The sequence below is a fragment of the Diabrotica undecimpunctata genome, chromosome 10, assembly GCF_040954645.1.
Source record: "Diabrotica undecimpunctata isolate CICGRU chromosome 10, icDiaUnde3, whole genome shotgun sequence".
Lineage (NCBI taxonomy): Eukaryota > Metazoa > Arthropoda > Insecta > Coleoptera > Chrysomelidae > Diabrotica > Diabrotica undecimpunctata.
Window position 1 is genome coordinate 48,130,601 of NC_092812.1, and position 15,917 is coordinate 48,146,517.

At 34.2% G+C, this 15,917-nt stretch overlaps 1 protein-coding gene across 1 annotated transcript; it reads left to right on the top strand.

Moving 5' to 3' along the window:
* The first annotated feature begins 5,842 nt into the window (after positions 1-5,842).
* On the top strand, positions 5,843-9,372 carry LOC140452193 (uncharacterized). The gene is made up of 3 exons (XM_072546296.1): positions 5,843-6,064; positions 6,125-6,255; positions 9,080-9,372. Exons 1-3 carry the CDS (start codon positions 5,947-5,949, stop codon positions 9,281-9,283), a joined length of 453 nt encoding a protein of 150 aa, XP_072402397.1. The 5' UTR covers positions 5,843-5,946; the 3' UTR covers positions 9,284-9,372.
* The last annotated feature ends 6,545 nt before the right edge of the window (positions 9,373-15,917 follow it).

Below are 15,917 nucleotides of genomic sequence, written 5' to 3' on the forward strand. Positions count from 1 at the left end.
TTTTGAGATTCTGATGATGGAAATATTTCTAATTGCATAAATTTTATTGGAATACTCGAGGCATTCGAAATTTGGTGTTACACACGCATCTTAGAGTAAAACGTGATAAGTTCATAACCGTCTTAAAATGGATGACCAGTTGACAGGCAATCTCCATAGCTACGGGAATAAGACACTGATGCGTATGTCCCTGGTGTTATTTAACATGTACTCTGAGCATATCTTTAGAGCAAGCACACTGGAGAACTATAGAAAGCCGTATTAGTCAACGGAGTACGTCTAAACAACATTATATATGCCTACGACGCAGTAGTTTTTGCAGATAGCTTGGATGGTGTACAAACAAAAATATCGTGCAAATAGATATAAGTAGAGAATATGGACTGGATCTTAATACCAAAACTTGAAAGTACGTGGTAGTCTGTAAATGCGAGATATGCAATCGTCCGAATTAGCAAGTAATAGTATGTGGAACGACAAGCATTAAGCGATTCCCTTTGATGCGTCTATGGGGATAATTCACGGGTTGTAGGCGATCAAAGACAATGATGTTCAAGTATAGCCGAGTATGCCCTCTACACAGTCGTGATCACGCTGACTTTTCTGTAATCGCCGATTTTGAAAAGGGCCCATTAAATACACGGCTTTTGGTTAACCAACAGCCAGCTCACAGGGTAAACAGCTACGCATACCTTGATACCAGCATAAACAGTCAATGGGACCACTCTACTGAAATAAAATAACCCATAGGGAAAGCAAGATCAGCGTTCATAGAGATCAAGTCTCTTTTCAGAAATCACGATTTACCAAAATTTTTATCGTCGGATGCCAAACGTTTTCTACGATATTATACGGAGTAGAGCTTGGACACTTTCTGAAACTCTAGTGTAGTATTACTTCTTCAAGTGCCATCTCCGCGGCGGAGGTCGGCAATCATCATAGCTATTCGGAGTTTTGAGACGGCTGCTCTGAAAAGTTCCTTTGATGTACATCCGTACCACTCACTCTCTCAGGTTGCGCAGCCATGACATTCTACGCTTCCCTATGCTTCTCCTTCCTTGGATCTTTCCCTGCATAATCAGTTGGAGCAAGGTGTATTTCTCTCCACGTGTAATATGTCCGAGATATTTTCTTGTTTATATTTAAAATTTCTATTTCTTTATTCATTCTTTTCAGAACCTCTTTGTTTGTGACGTGTTCTGCACGATATTTTCAGAATTCTTCTATACACCCACAGCTCGAATGATTCCAGTTTTTTCATTGATGTCGCATTCAAGGTCCAAAATTCCATTCCATAAAATAAAGTCTAAAAAAACATAGCATCTCGCCAACCGAACTCTTAGTTCCAATTTTAAATCCCTTGTACATAGCATTCTTCTCATTTTGTTGAAATTTGCTCTAGCCTTTTCTATTCTGATTTTGATCTCCTGAATGTAATCATTTGTGGAGTTAATCATTGTTCCGTTTATTAGAAGATTCTCGTTATTTCTTTGAGTTTTCGATATTCTCATAAATTTCGTCTTCTTGGCATTCATTGTTAGACCATACTCTTTTCCATACTCCGCTATTCTGGTCACCAGTCTCTGAAGATCTTCAATATTTTCGGCTAAGATTACAGTGTCGTCCGCATATCTATGTTGTTAATGGGAACTCCATTTACCTTTATTCCAGCTGTTTCACCCTCAAGAGCGTTTTTCAGGATTTCTTCGGAGTAGGCATTAAAAAGAATTGGCGACAATACGCATCCCTGTCTCACTCCACATATAATTTCAATTTCTTCTGACAGCTGTGCGTTAACACGTACTTTTGCTCGCTGTTTATAGTATAAATTTGATATGATCCTGAGGTCGTTGTAGTCAATCTTCTTTGATTTCAGGACATTCTGACATACAAACATAGGTATATATCTTGATGATGTCCAGGCATCTTTGTATCAGTATATTAAGTGAAAAAAGAGCTTCACGCGTCCCTAGGCCTTTACGAAAACCAAATTGTGTATCATTAACGTCTATGCCCAGTTTGTGATATATTCGGTTATGGATGACTTTAAGTAGTAACTTTAGCACATGAGACATCAAGCTAATGGTGCGGTAATCGCTGCATTCTCTTGCGTTTTTCTTTTTGGGGAGACAAATAAAAATCGACGTTAACCACTCTTTGGGTAATACGCCTGAACTATAAATTTGGTTTAAGAGTGTCACTAAAACATCAATGTGCTTCTCATCTAGAAGTTTTAGGATTTCTATAGGAAGCATGTCAGGTCCAGGGCTTTTCCCACTCTTCATTGTTTGTAATGCGTGTAATATTTCTTCTTTTGTAATAGTAGTATTATTGGTATTACAGACGCATTAAAGATGTCTAACAGGAGGATGGCATAACTAGTGTTAAGGTCCTACTTATTATAAGCAAAGGATGCGAGATCATTAACACAATAAAAAAAGGGATCCAGGGAGAAGAATATCTTTGCTTCAAAACCTGAGAAAGTATTTCAATAAGTCTATAACCGGACTGGACTATTCCGATTAGATGCAAGCAAAGTTAGGATAGCCATGCTCATCGCCAACATCCGGAACGAATAGGCGCGGTAAGAAGAAGAATTGACAAGATTTCCAATTCGGACTCAACTCTTGTTTTCTATTAGAAACACAGAATGAAAGATTAAATTATTACCGAGGGCCTTATAATAAACAAAAAGTTTCTTTTGAATAAGATATTTGAAATTACAAATCACACTTAATTTTCACTTCTTTTTCACCGCTGTACTAAAATAAACATTATAGAAGTTTTTAGGGATTTTCGGCCCTTGGTAATAGTGTAATCTTTCATTATGCGTTTAAATTTTTCAAAAATACTTATTAGTTTTCTCAAGATAAATAAATGCATTTATTTAAAAAGCAAGAAATTTTGCGCCTACGCTCAGTAGTAAGAATTCAAAATTCCTGATTTTCTATCAGGATAACATAAAAGTCCGAAAATCATCGGCTAATTTCAAACTTTACTTATAAAGTTACAGTTTCCACCTTCAGCTACCATACTAGTCTGACTTTTACCATATAGATGGTGTAAGTAGTCTAAATTTGTTACAATAATTATTATTATGAATAATTATTATTTTAAAACAAAATATTGAATTTAATTTTTATTTTAATTAGATTACGTTTAAAAATTATATTATAGCTCTAATATTTAGTTAGAATAAATTTAAAAGACAGATTGTATTAAAACAGCAAACAGCACTGTGTTGCCGTTCTCATAAATATTTACAGTCTAATCAGAAATATTTATTACAAACTTCCCAAAAAAAAGTTAAAACATTAAGTGAAATAAATGGTACAACTATATTTCAGCTTACTTAACTTTAGTCTTACATAATTTCTTGCTAACTAGCTTTTGCTATAAATAAATGCATTAACGATTAATGCACGCTGGGTTATTGATAGGAAATAATGTAAGAGTAAGCTGGGCAACAGCGCAGCAACGGTGCGGCCATAATTATGTAGAAAGTGGGTGGGTACCTGGGTCAGTAATAAAACGGGGGCGTGTACAATTAACAAGCGGGTAAAGTAGGAAATTGCAATGCAACCGGCAAACTACTGTTGACTTATAGATTTGACGATCTTTTCGCGTTTCTATTATCCTGATAGTAAGGTTTGAATTTTCAAATTGTGGTTGTAACGTGGAACTCGTTACTCCTAGAAATGAGAGAGAACTTAGAAATTGAGAAATTAATTTAACAGTAAAAAGGAGGTTTACTTACTGTAAAATGTTATATTTAAATAGGAAAAAATTCATAGTTACCTCTAAGAAGTAGAGTTTGATTGCACCCTTTTAGTTGATTTTACGAAAAAAGAATACCCGCAAACGCTTCATCTAAAACTTTCGGTCTTGCTAGTCGTAAAGCTTTCTGTAGTTCACTGTCTCTCAACCCATTTATGAAGGCATCTACAACAATTTCTTCCAATATGTTATCTGGTGTTTCCGGATAAGCCAACAGCGCTATACGAGCAACATCTGCTTCAAATTCTTGCAAAATCTCACTTGCACTTTGAATTCTACTTCTTATTTGTACTTTGTAAACTGGTTGTAGATGGGCATTTCCGTAACGTTTATCTAGTAGAGTGAACAAGGTCTGGTAACACTTTTCTTGACCCTTAGGAATCGATATTAGGATATCCGCAGCATCACCTCGTAAAGCAGCAGTCAAGAAAACAGCTTTTTCTTGTCTGTCCAATGATTGGCTGTCGCAATAGCTTCAAATTGTCTAAGGTATATGGATCAAGAAGACTTTCCATCAAATGGTGGCAATTTGAATCTCATATGAGGTGTCGTTTCGTCTCTAGGTGATTCTTCTTTCACTACCGGATCTAAAACTATTGTATTAACTTATGGTAGCACTTTTGTATTGGTTATCATGTTCTCTAACTGTTTGATCTTCTCTTCTACTTTTATCGAATATTTTAGAAACTTCTTCAAACTTCTCATTGTTCTTTCTAGAAGTTTCTTTCATCATTTGAGAAACATTTTCAAATTTCTCGTCGAATCTTCTAGAAACATTTTCGAGTTTCTCGTCGTTTTGTCTAGCTACTTCTTTAATAATTTGAGACATTTCATCGAATCTTTCATCATTTTTTCTAGAAGTTTCTACAATCATTTGCGAGACATTTTCAAATTTCTCATTCATTTTTGGTAAAACTGTTTCTTCTGCTGATTGAAACTGGAATGTCTCTGGGTCATCTCCATTCTTTTTAAGAAAATTCTTCAGTCGTTCTTGGAGGATCTTCTTGGACCCGCTGCAGTCTCCATCGCGTTCTTCTAGTTGCTCACGCAACTGTTTTACTGAAAGTTGTACTAGAAGCATCTTTGGCCAGGAACACACGTACTTTTTTAAACGTTCTTTCGTACAAAGATCACTACCGAACTACACGGATGTTTCCGACGAACAATACTTTTCAAAAGTTCAAAAGTCTTTTTCAAAAGTCACTGCTGAATTTATTTTTAAATAAATCAATTATCCTCACACCGGACACCACTGTACCGTTTTTAAATAAAACGAGCGGTTCTTAATTTATATAAATCTATTTATTTATAAGTTTACAGCACGAAAATATCTTATCAACTAAACTCAACTCATAACAGCGTTCATATATATACCAAAAGTATTATTCTAGAATCATCTGGAGTAGTCCATCTCTAGACTTCCCGTTGAAAGCGCCTCGAAGGCAGGCGCTATTGAAAATGCCATCGATTGTATATTCGAGATTCATCCTTCTATGAATATTGTGACACGTACCCCGCATCGAAGATGGGTTATTTTGTTACAATATTTCCTCTGTTTTCTGTTCTGGCGTCTCTAATCGCATTTTCCAAGACTATGTTGAAAAGGAGGCACGCTAGTGCATCACCCTATCTATACATGCAATAATATAGCAATGCTCAAAATAAGTGAAAAAACTACTAGACATAGCTATTTATAAAGAGCTAAAATCTCAGAAGGAACATTTGCAGATGGCCAAAAGTGAGAAGTAACTGCAAAATAATCTAGAGATCTGGACATTAGAATATAATTGCGTAAAATAGAAATTGTTGGAGGCGTATGGATGAGGCTTAAGTTTGGCAGGGGACGCAAGAAGCTTGAGAATGTAAAAACAAGGAAGCATTATATGCTATTATGCTCTTAATAGCTCACAAAACTTTGCTACGGAGATAAATATTCAGTAAAACATTTTATCATTTCATCATTTAAGCAATAATATAAAACAGTTCTTTTTAAATTTCATTGATCACATTATCTTCGATTGGTCATTGTACTATTAGCGAAACTTTCAATTTCTTTACTAATCTCAATGTAGTAGGACATAGTTTAGATAACCTTTGGTCTTTCATTGACATCAATTTTATTAAAATCACATATTAGTTGTTATAATACTTTTATAAAATTAACACAAAATGAGGAAACTCCTTTACCTCTCGCTCTTCGCCGTAGTTTTTGCTAGTCCCGTAATTATCAATAGTGATAATCCTAACACTGTAGTAAAGTTAACAACAACAAATGTAACTTCAAAAAGTATGTTGAATATTATAAAGTAGTGTTGATAGCAGGTCAATAATGAGAGTTATTTTTCAGTCGATGTGAAAATATTGAACAAACCTCACCATCTTTTTATAGGACGGTGCAATCCAAACGACGAAATACTACATCAAGAAAACCTTATTCTTTTTAACGATGGAAAGAGCCATGTATCCGCCAACATTAGGGTAAGTTAATAAGTATAAAGTGACGGTTGCTAATAAAAAATTAAAACAATAATCTGAGAAAATGGAGACAAGTTGTTTAAACCATACATATAATGTGTGGTTTACTGTAAAAGGAATTGTAATTTCATACATTTTTTTATTTACAAAAAACCCGCTTCAACCTAATAAGGTTATTAGCGAAATAGTAACAGTTAATTACACTTCCTTAGTAAATTAAAGTCTTTTAAAAACAAAAGTAGGTTATCTATAGTGTTTTTTGAACTTAAAATGTCTTTAAGATTGTTTGGTAAATGGTATTGACGATTGAACTTTTCGCACTTTTCCACTAGCACATGTTTTACCGTAAGGTGTGAACCGCACTCATCACAAATTGGAAGTTCTTCTTTCTTAAATAAATGTTCACGAGAAAACTGGGTATGCCCAAGTCGTAAACGGGAAATAGTTATTTGCTTTCATCTGGATACCTCGGGTGGTTGCCATGGTCAAATCTTATTTTTTATCTCTTGAAGCTTTGATGGTGTGGATTTTCATTTATTGTTCCAGTTCTCGAATAGGCGCTTTTGCAACTGACATTTTGTTTTTGACACCGTTCATGGGTATCTTGTCAATCAGTTACCAGCTGAAGTCCGTTTGAAGAGGTTTACTCTCCGGACACTGGAACTCACTTAAAGCATGGGTGTATGTTACCTGAAGTAAAATTTAATCAAAATATTAAACATCAAATAATATTATCAACATCATGTACTATCTTTGGTAACACAATATATTTTAAAGGGTTTTTACCCAAATATTTTGGTGGCTCAGGCATGGTAACATGTAAGTATAACCATTTTGCTTTTTTAACCTTAGTCAAAATTTTAAACCACGTTTACTTTAATTAAATGGTCTATACTTATTTTAGGTATTTAAACCTGATGATGGAACTGTTGTTCCGAAAACGTTCGTGTTTTTAATGTAGCCCTTTTTAGGGTTTTTATAAAATATACCCATATACAAAGATTAACCTCTTTTTTTATTCTCTTTGTCCTCTCTGTCAGGTCTTGTTTCTGCCGCGTATGTCATTATTGGTCTGATGACTGTTTTGTAAATTCTGCCTTTCGTTTCTTTTCCGATATTTTTATTTCTCCATATTGTTTCATTTACACAGCCTGCGGCTCTGTTTGCTCTAGTCACTTGATCTCCCACTTCAGTTTCGAGCTTTCCGTAACTAGATAATGTAATGCCTAGATATTTAAACTCCATTACTTGTTCTATTATCTGACCTTTCAGCTCCAATTTACATCTTAGTAAATTTGCTGTTGTAACCATGCATTTTGTCTTTTTTGGGGAAATTAACATGTTAAATTTTCTGGCGGTTATATTAAATTGGTGCAGCATACTTTGTAAATCATCTTCACTTTGAGAGAGTAGTATTGCGTCGTCTGCATAGCAGATTATTTTAAGTTGTTTTTCTCCCATTTGGTATCCTTTTTTAGTACTTTTTTTATTATTTCATCCATAATCAGGTTGAACAATAGAGGACTCAGGGAATCTCCCTGTCTTATCCCATTGCCAGCTTCAATAGGGTCGGTTAATTCTTCTTCTACTTTTACTTTTATTGTGTTTTTTGGTAGATATTTTCGATCGTTTTGATTATTCCTAGAGGTATCTCTCTTGCGTACAGTAAGTGGATAACGTCTTTTAATTTGACCTTGTCAAATGCCTTCTTAAGGTCCACGAAACAAAGATATGCCAGTTTGTTGTATTCTAATGATTTCTCTTGCACTTGTCTCATTATAAATATAGCGTCGGTGCATGAGCTTCCCAACCTAAAACCTTGTTCTTCTTCTGCTAGTGTTATAATTTCATTCAGTTTATTTGTTATCACTTTGGTTGTTAATTTTAGTGTTGTGTTTAATAAATTAATTCCTCTGTAATCTTCCAGGTCCGATTTATCTCCCTTTTTGAAGAGAGGTATTAGGATGCTTGATCTCCATTCTTGAGGAATTCTGTTTTGTTCTATTATTTTTTGGATTAGTCTTGATAGTTGTTTGGTCAGATCTGGTCCTCCGTACTTCTTCGGTATTCTGTGATTTTCTATTTTTTAATTTCCTTAATGTTTCCTTTACCTCTTCCTCCTCAATATTTATTTCTTCGTTAAATGCTTTCTCGTAGTCCACAAATATCAGTGCCAATGGTTTGCTGTATTTTGCAGACTTCTCTATCAGCTTCTTTATCACTAGTAAGTGGTCGTTAGTGCTGTATCCCGATCTAAATTCAGCTTGTTCTCTAGACTGATAGAAGTCTAACTTAGCGTCCAGTCTTTGTTTGATAATTTTTGTGAAAAGTCTATATATGTGTCAAAGCAAACTGATAGGACAGTAGTTTATTTAAGATCTGTTATGTCTCCTTACTTGTGTAATAAAATGATGACTGCATTGTTCCATTGAGAAGGAGTTTTTCCTTGTTAGATGCATTCGGTGAAAAGCTTGGCCAAAGCCTGGATAATTTTATTTCCACCGAGTTTAATCGCTTTGATCACTACTTCGTCATCGCCAGGGATTTGTTATTTTTCATTTCTAAAAGTGCCGTTTTGATTTCGTATGGAGTAATTTCTGGCATTAATTCTGATCCCTGGTTTGTGATTTTGGGCAGGGGCTGGTCTTGCCTTTATTTAGTTTATTTTATATCTGTTTAATATTATGTACAACTTCAGTTTTTAAAATTCTTTGCTCATTTGATAGTTCTGCTAAGTGTGATAAGTTTTATGCCATCAACTGGTTAGATTAGGTTATATATGCATAATTTTACTGCTTATACAGATTAAATTTGATATTTGTTACAGATGAATATCGATGCTGCCATATATATAACCTGCGTTAATATTTACGACGAAACGCCTGACGGGAAAGGTGGATATCCAAGTTATGTAGCGGGTGGAGTAGGACACAATTTCATAGAATTTAATGTGTTTACCGACTATGGGAAAGGATTTCAATTCTTTGTCAAAATTCAGGGACACTATATTAAGCAGAACGACGAGAAATAATTCATTATTTTTTATAACACAATGTTAGGATTAATATTTTATTCTTGATGTATTATAATGTAAAGTTAAATAAAATATATTTATATTTAGACGAGTAGTATATATTCTAATATATTTTTTTTATCCTGCGTTTGTACACTGGTAAAAAGCATATCTATAATACAATTCTTTTATTACAGCTCGAGATAGTTATTCAAGGTTTAATGGGAAATGGACTGGAAATGAAAAATATACATTTACCTAAAAAAAAAAAAATCGTACCTAACAAATAAAAAACAAAAGCCAGGACCAACGCTTGCTTGTATTCGATGTATTTTTGTATAATCCCTTTGATGCAGAGGAGGTGGTTCTTAGTTTTTCCTAAAACCCGCCTGTTCCCTAGGTTGGTAAAAATCTAATTTTGTTTTTAATATATTTGTTATTATTCGTGTAAATAGCTTGTATAGGTGGTTAAACAAGCTTATCCGTCGGTAATTCTCGACGTCTGTAGGATCGGCCTTTTTGTGTATTAAAATGGTAGGTGCACTGTGCCATTCGCTTTGGTGCAGACAGAAGTTTAACAGTTCCTTTATATTCTTTTCTCCTCGAATATTTTCAATTTCTATAACGATATTGTCTTCTCATGGAGCTTTATTTCTTTTCATTTTCTTAATAGCGTTTCTTATTTCGTCTGTTGATGTAGCAGGCATTAATTCCGATGCTTAATCCAAAAATACACATGTACAAATAAAGAAAAATACAAGCAAATGCAGAAACTAGTAGAAAAACAGATCAAGGAAGTTAAAGAACGATAGATAGATGAAAATTGCAAAGAAATAGAAGAATTGAATATGAAACACGACACTTATAACCTACATAAGAAACTGAAAGAAATTACGCGTAATACACGTGTTATATACTTGGCAACACGGGTAGGCAACACCGCTCACGGACACAAGGGAATGAAGTTAGTCAGTTATTGGGCAATAAAGGTTAATGATATAAAACCACGTTGTATTATTAATTATTACCTTATTTGAGTAAGAAATACCAAATACACAACAATTGGCGACGAGGATGGGATACATATGATGGTAATAACAACTACTACAGGGATTATTACGACTACTACCATTGCTACTTCAACTTCAAGTACAGTTATTTACATTATTATTATACTACATCCCCAATTATGTCTACACAAGTATCTACATTTCAATTTTCCGTTGAATCTTTCAACCAGTCTGCCACCAAATGGTCCAGGTGGGTAAAGAGGCTGGAAGGTGCTTACAAGGTATTTAAAATTCCAGACGAAATGAGATTACCTTATCTACTACACTACATGGGTTCTGAGGCCTACGACACCCTATGCGACAAGTTAGCCCCAGAAGTCCCGGAAGACAAGTCATACGACGACATTGTCAATTTAATGGATAATTTTTACAACCCTGCACCCCTGGAAATTGCAGAAATCTTCAGATTCCAATCAAAAAGACAAGCCGAAGGAGAAACAATACAAGAATACCTTCATTCACTACAAAAGTTGTCAATTAACTGCAATTTCTCTACATATCTTAAAAGTGCTATAAGAAACCAATTTGTTTTTGGCCTACGATCGAAAAGAATACAAGCTAGACTTCTAGAATCAAAAGGACTGGACCTAGATAGAGCCGTTGAGATTGCCACAAGCATGGAGGCATCAGAAAAGGACAGTAACCAATTTTTTCATAATCAAAATTATAATAATTCTAGTGTCAATATATTAAATACAAAAGCAAGGAGTGCAAATAATAATAGGATGCAATTTCAGAATAACTCTGCTGCAAATTCTTCAAACACAAATAGTAATGTATGTTATAGATGTGGAGATCCTTCACATTTAGCAAATTCTTGTTCAAAAAAACATTTAACTTGTAATTTTTGTAAAAAAGTTGGACACATTCAAAAAGTTTGTTTAAAATCAAAAAATGTTAGGTCTAACCAAGTAACTTCAGTTTGCTCAGTTCAAGAAATTTTTAAGATTAGTACTGTAAATTCAAAAGACAAATTTTTTATAAACTTAAGAGTAAACAACAATATTTTAAAATATGAAATTGATTCAGGTGCTGCTGTTACCATTGTAAACAAAAATGTATTTGACACATATTTTTCTACACTACAATTACAGAAATCTGATGTAAAATTAACTACATACTGTAAAAATCATTTAAATGTTTTAGGGTTAACTCCAGTGGAGGTTGAGCACCAGGGAATAAGGCAAATGTTAAAGTTGTACGTGGTGGATGGTGAGGGTCAATCACTAGTTGGAAGAGAATGGATACGTGCCCTTGGAATTAAACTACATGAGGTAAATACAATATCACATGAGAACTCTAAAGTCTCAAGTTTATTAGATAAATACAAACATTTGTTTGAAAAGTCAATTGGTGAAATTATAGGTTTAGAAGCTGAAATTCATTTAAAACCTGGTAGTATAGCAAGGTTTCATAAGGCTCGCCCAGTTGCTTTTGCATTACGTCCTAAAGTGGAAGCTGAGTTAGAGTCGTTTAGTTGATCAGGGTGTTTTACAAAAAGTAGAGTTTTCAGATTGGGCAACCCCAATTGTCCCAGTTGTCAAACACAATGGGGACATACGCATTTGTGGGGATTTTAAAATTACTTTAAATCCCTGTATTGAAGTGGACGAATATCCTTTACCTACCCCTGATGATCTTCTATCTCAGTTAGCAGGGGGCGATAAGTATTCAAAAATAGACATTACAAAAGCTTATTTGCATGAAGAAAATACAACAAGTTATAAGAAACTCCAATGGAGATTTCAAATTATCAGAAGCAGAAAAACAACAAACTTGGGCGAAATAAATCTTTAAATAATCTGTAAATAAAGGACTTATTTACAGATAATAGGAAAGAAATAAATGAAACATTACCAACTAATGAAAATATACAAATTCTAATATCAGAGGTGTAAAGGCAATTAAAAACTTTTTCTGATGAATGGTTCAAATCTATCTTTTTACCCTTACTTAAGAAAAATAATCCTAAATCTTGCGATGAATACGGATTAATTAGCCTGATGAGCCACACTTTAAAAATACTACTCAAAATTATTCAACAGCGTATAAAAAATGTGAACAAAATTAGACAACACACAGTTTAGATTTAGAGGTAGAATGGAAACAAGTGAGGCATTGTGCGCAATGACGGTAAGTACTATTACAAAAATGCAGGGAATATAATAAAAACGTATCCATACGTTATATAGATTTTCAAAAAGCATTTGACAGTTCAACATGGTAAAGTCATACATACATTGAAACACATACACCTAGAACCCAAGGATATTAATCTAATCAAAAATCTATACTACAATCAAACAGCGTTCGTTGGAATATTAGATTTAGAAGCACGTGGTTATCTCTTTGAAAAAATAAAACAGGTCGACACTACGCACTTGCCGTTCAAAAACACTAGCTTTGCCGGCCAGACAAGGGTAGTACACGAGCCAAGATAGTAAAACCAGTAGAGGGGGAGCAAGTAGGTTAACAAAATAGAACTCCATGCTATTAAACTATCCTAGCTTAAGACACTGGCTTACCGTCTTTCTCACTAGCTTACTAGCCTACACACGAAGCTAGTTCTGTATACATGAAGCTAGTAATACTAGTTTGCTAGTTTAAAAGCGCTAGCTTGCTATCCTAGCTTGAAAAACTAACCTCGTGTATTCCACCAGTGTCTTGACTTACTGTCTTTCTCACACAATGTGTGCTGAATTGTTGCTATAATTATTTAATGTGTACTCCCAACTAATATTTCAGGAGGCGCTATGGGAAAAAACTGAAGGTGTAATGATTGGAGGGAGCATCATTAATAACATAAGATTTGAAGACGATACTGCAATGATGGCAAAAAATATAAGAGATTTACAAATTCTTATAGAAATCATTAACAGAGAAAGCAAAAAGATGGGACTAACAATGAATATAGATAAAACCAAATATATGGTGATCTCGAAAATCCCTGTTAACAATATACATCTGACATTGGAGGGTAAAGCGTTAGAGAGGGTCAACAAGTATAATTACCTTGAAGCAATTATCAACTCACAGTTAGATCAATATGCGTACATAGCGGTCAGAGTTGAAATAACTAGAAAAGGATTTATAAAATACAAGCCGATGTTTACAAATAAGAAATTGGTTAACAGATTGAGGTTCGAATGTTATGTATGGCCGCAATTGCTATATGGGGTAGAACCTTGGACTCTGAAAGCCCAATCCTTAAAAAAATTGGAGTCATTTGAAATGTGGCTATATAGGTGTATCCTTAAAATTCCTTGGACTGAAAAAGTCTCAAACGAAGAAGTATTAAGACGAATTGGACATGGCAGAAAGCTTATGAATACAATTAAAATAAGAAAAACATTGTATCTGGACCACATACTTCGAAACGATAAATACTCTCTTCTACATTCAAGGAAGAGTAGAGGTAAAAAAGGCTTGGGAAGAAAAAAAAATCTCAGCTGAGGAATATCAGAGATTGGAGTAACCTCATTGTTTAACAGAACTTCGTTAGAAGACGGCACAGTAAGGAGAGAGAAGAGAATATCAAGTGTTTTTAGATAATTACTTTTTTACGTGAAGATACATTCAAGGTCCTGTATAGTTAGAATGCGCGGCGCAACTAGGAATATATTAAGTCAGCCATACTCACACTGCGGCCCGTGGGCCGCATGCGGCCCTCAGAGCGATTTTTCGCGGCCCTCAGACTGCTAGGCAGCAAAACAAAATTTGCGAGTTATAATATAATTATATTTATGTATTTAATCAGATTACAGTACTGTAGAGCGACGCCATGCATTGTACCGCATTTCGCATTAGTCATCTTTACCCCCACTACAGTGGCACTGGCCGGCCAGTAAAGATGTTTCAAAACCTTAAGGACCTCGTAAATACGCATGCCCGAAAAAATAAATGGACCCTAAAAACATTTACCATTTTAATTTCATAGGAAATTAGGCGACAGGGTAGGATTTGCACGTGCTAATGATGTTGAGTATTTCCAATAAACATGACATAATATTATGTTTCTCTAATCTTAAACCTTCCAGTTCATGGCATTTTTATTTTATCTCACATTGAAAGATGTGGTTGCTTATACAAAAAGTGGTTATAATTTATTAAACAGTTTTCTATAAATCCATTTTTAGGTTGTGATAAGGGCCTCAAACAACTAAAAACAATGTTTTTAAATTAAATAAGCCCAAACTATATTATCAGAAACTGATAGAACTTATATCGCAATATGAGGACATTCTTTACCACACAGAGGTGAGATGGCTGAGTAAGGGTAAAGTTTTGGAACGTTTCTTCAGTATTCGACATGAGATTACTCTGTTTTTGGCCACAAAGAATAAAGAGTTTCCTGATATTCATAATTTTAGTTGGTGTCTTAAAGTAGCGTTTCTCACAGATATAATGAGCATTATGAATGAAACAATGACCAAATTGCACGGAAACTACAATAACATTGTATCGAAAATGATGAGTATTGTATTTTCACTGGAGCAGAAGCTGAATATGTATATTGAAGAATTGTCAAATGAAGATTATTCCAGCTTTCCTTCCCTTAAAGCACTGTTTGATGAAAATCCAGATGAAAGTCAAGAGATTTCTGACCTACTGAAGCTGTTAGCAGACCTAAAGAATGAAATGTCTGTGAGGTTTAGTGACTTCAGGAAGTTCCAAGAACCATTTCGCTTGGTGGAAAATCCATGGGCAATAACAACAGCAAATGTAGCTCAACTTTCTATTTTTGAATACGAAGCTAAGGATTTGAAAAATGAGTTAATTGATCTTTAGAATGATACAGAGCTACAAAAGTATTTTTGAAGAAAAAAGCTTACTATAAGTTTTGGGAAGCAGTTGAAAATGACAAATTTCCTTATTTAATTGACTGTGCTCAGAAAATTTTGTGTATTTTTGCATCTACATATGTCTGTGAATCTACATTCAGTAAGCTGAAGTTAATAAAAAACAAGTACATATCTAGGCTAACTAGTGAGAACGTTGAAAACATTTTGAGAATTTCAGTTTCTTCCCAACCTGCTAACATACATGCCATTCTAGAGAGCTGTGAAAGATTTCGCCCGTCGACTTCAAAGAATTAACAAATTCAGGACTTGACATTCCTGGAGTCAAGTAAAAGATATTTGCCTACTTTTTACATGAAAAACCGTCCATATAATTTATAATTATATTGTTTTTACGTAACTTGTAATAAACTTATGTTATAGTCATATAGTTTTAAAGTTATTTCATACCACCACTTGTACTTGCGGCCCTGAGGAAAATTTCATTCAAACTATTAGACTCTCAAAGAAATCCTAGTTAGGATCCCTGGATTAAGTACTTGTTTAACAAAATCTCAATGCGATCACGGGTCGACAGTAAGTATTAACGCCTAACCGAAAGTTGGGAACTAGATGCAGAGTTTACACAACAAATATTTTAGGCCACAGTGTGGAATTTAATGTTTTTCTCAATATCACAAAGCCATAATATATGTTATAATTTTCTATATCCTCATTTTTAATCCTTATTTAAGTTTAAAGATTGTGTTTAAAGCGTTAATTTATGGGAAATAAAAATATAAA

Coding starts and splice junctions, on each gene's coding strand:
- LOC140452193 (XM_072546296.1), top strand. CDS start 5,947: ATGAGGAAACTCCTTTACCTCTCGCTCTTCGCCGTAGTTTTTGCTAGT. Junction 6,065..6,124: donor AACAAATGTAACTTCAAAAA/GTATGTTGAATA, acceptor GTTATTTTTCAG/TCGATGTGAAAATATTGAAC. Junction 6,256..9,079: donor ATGTATCCGCCAACATTAGG/GTAAGTTAATAA, acceptor TATTTGTTACAG/ATGAATATCGATGCTGCCAT.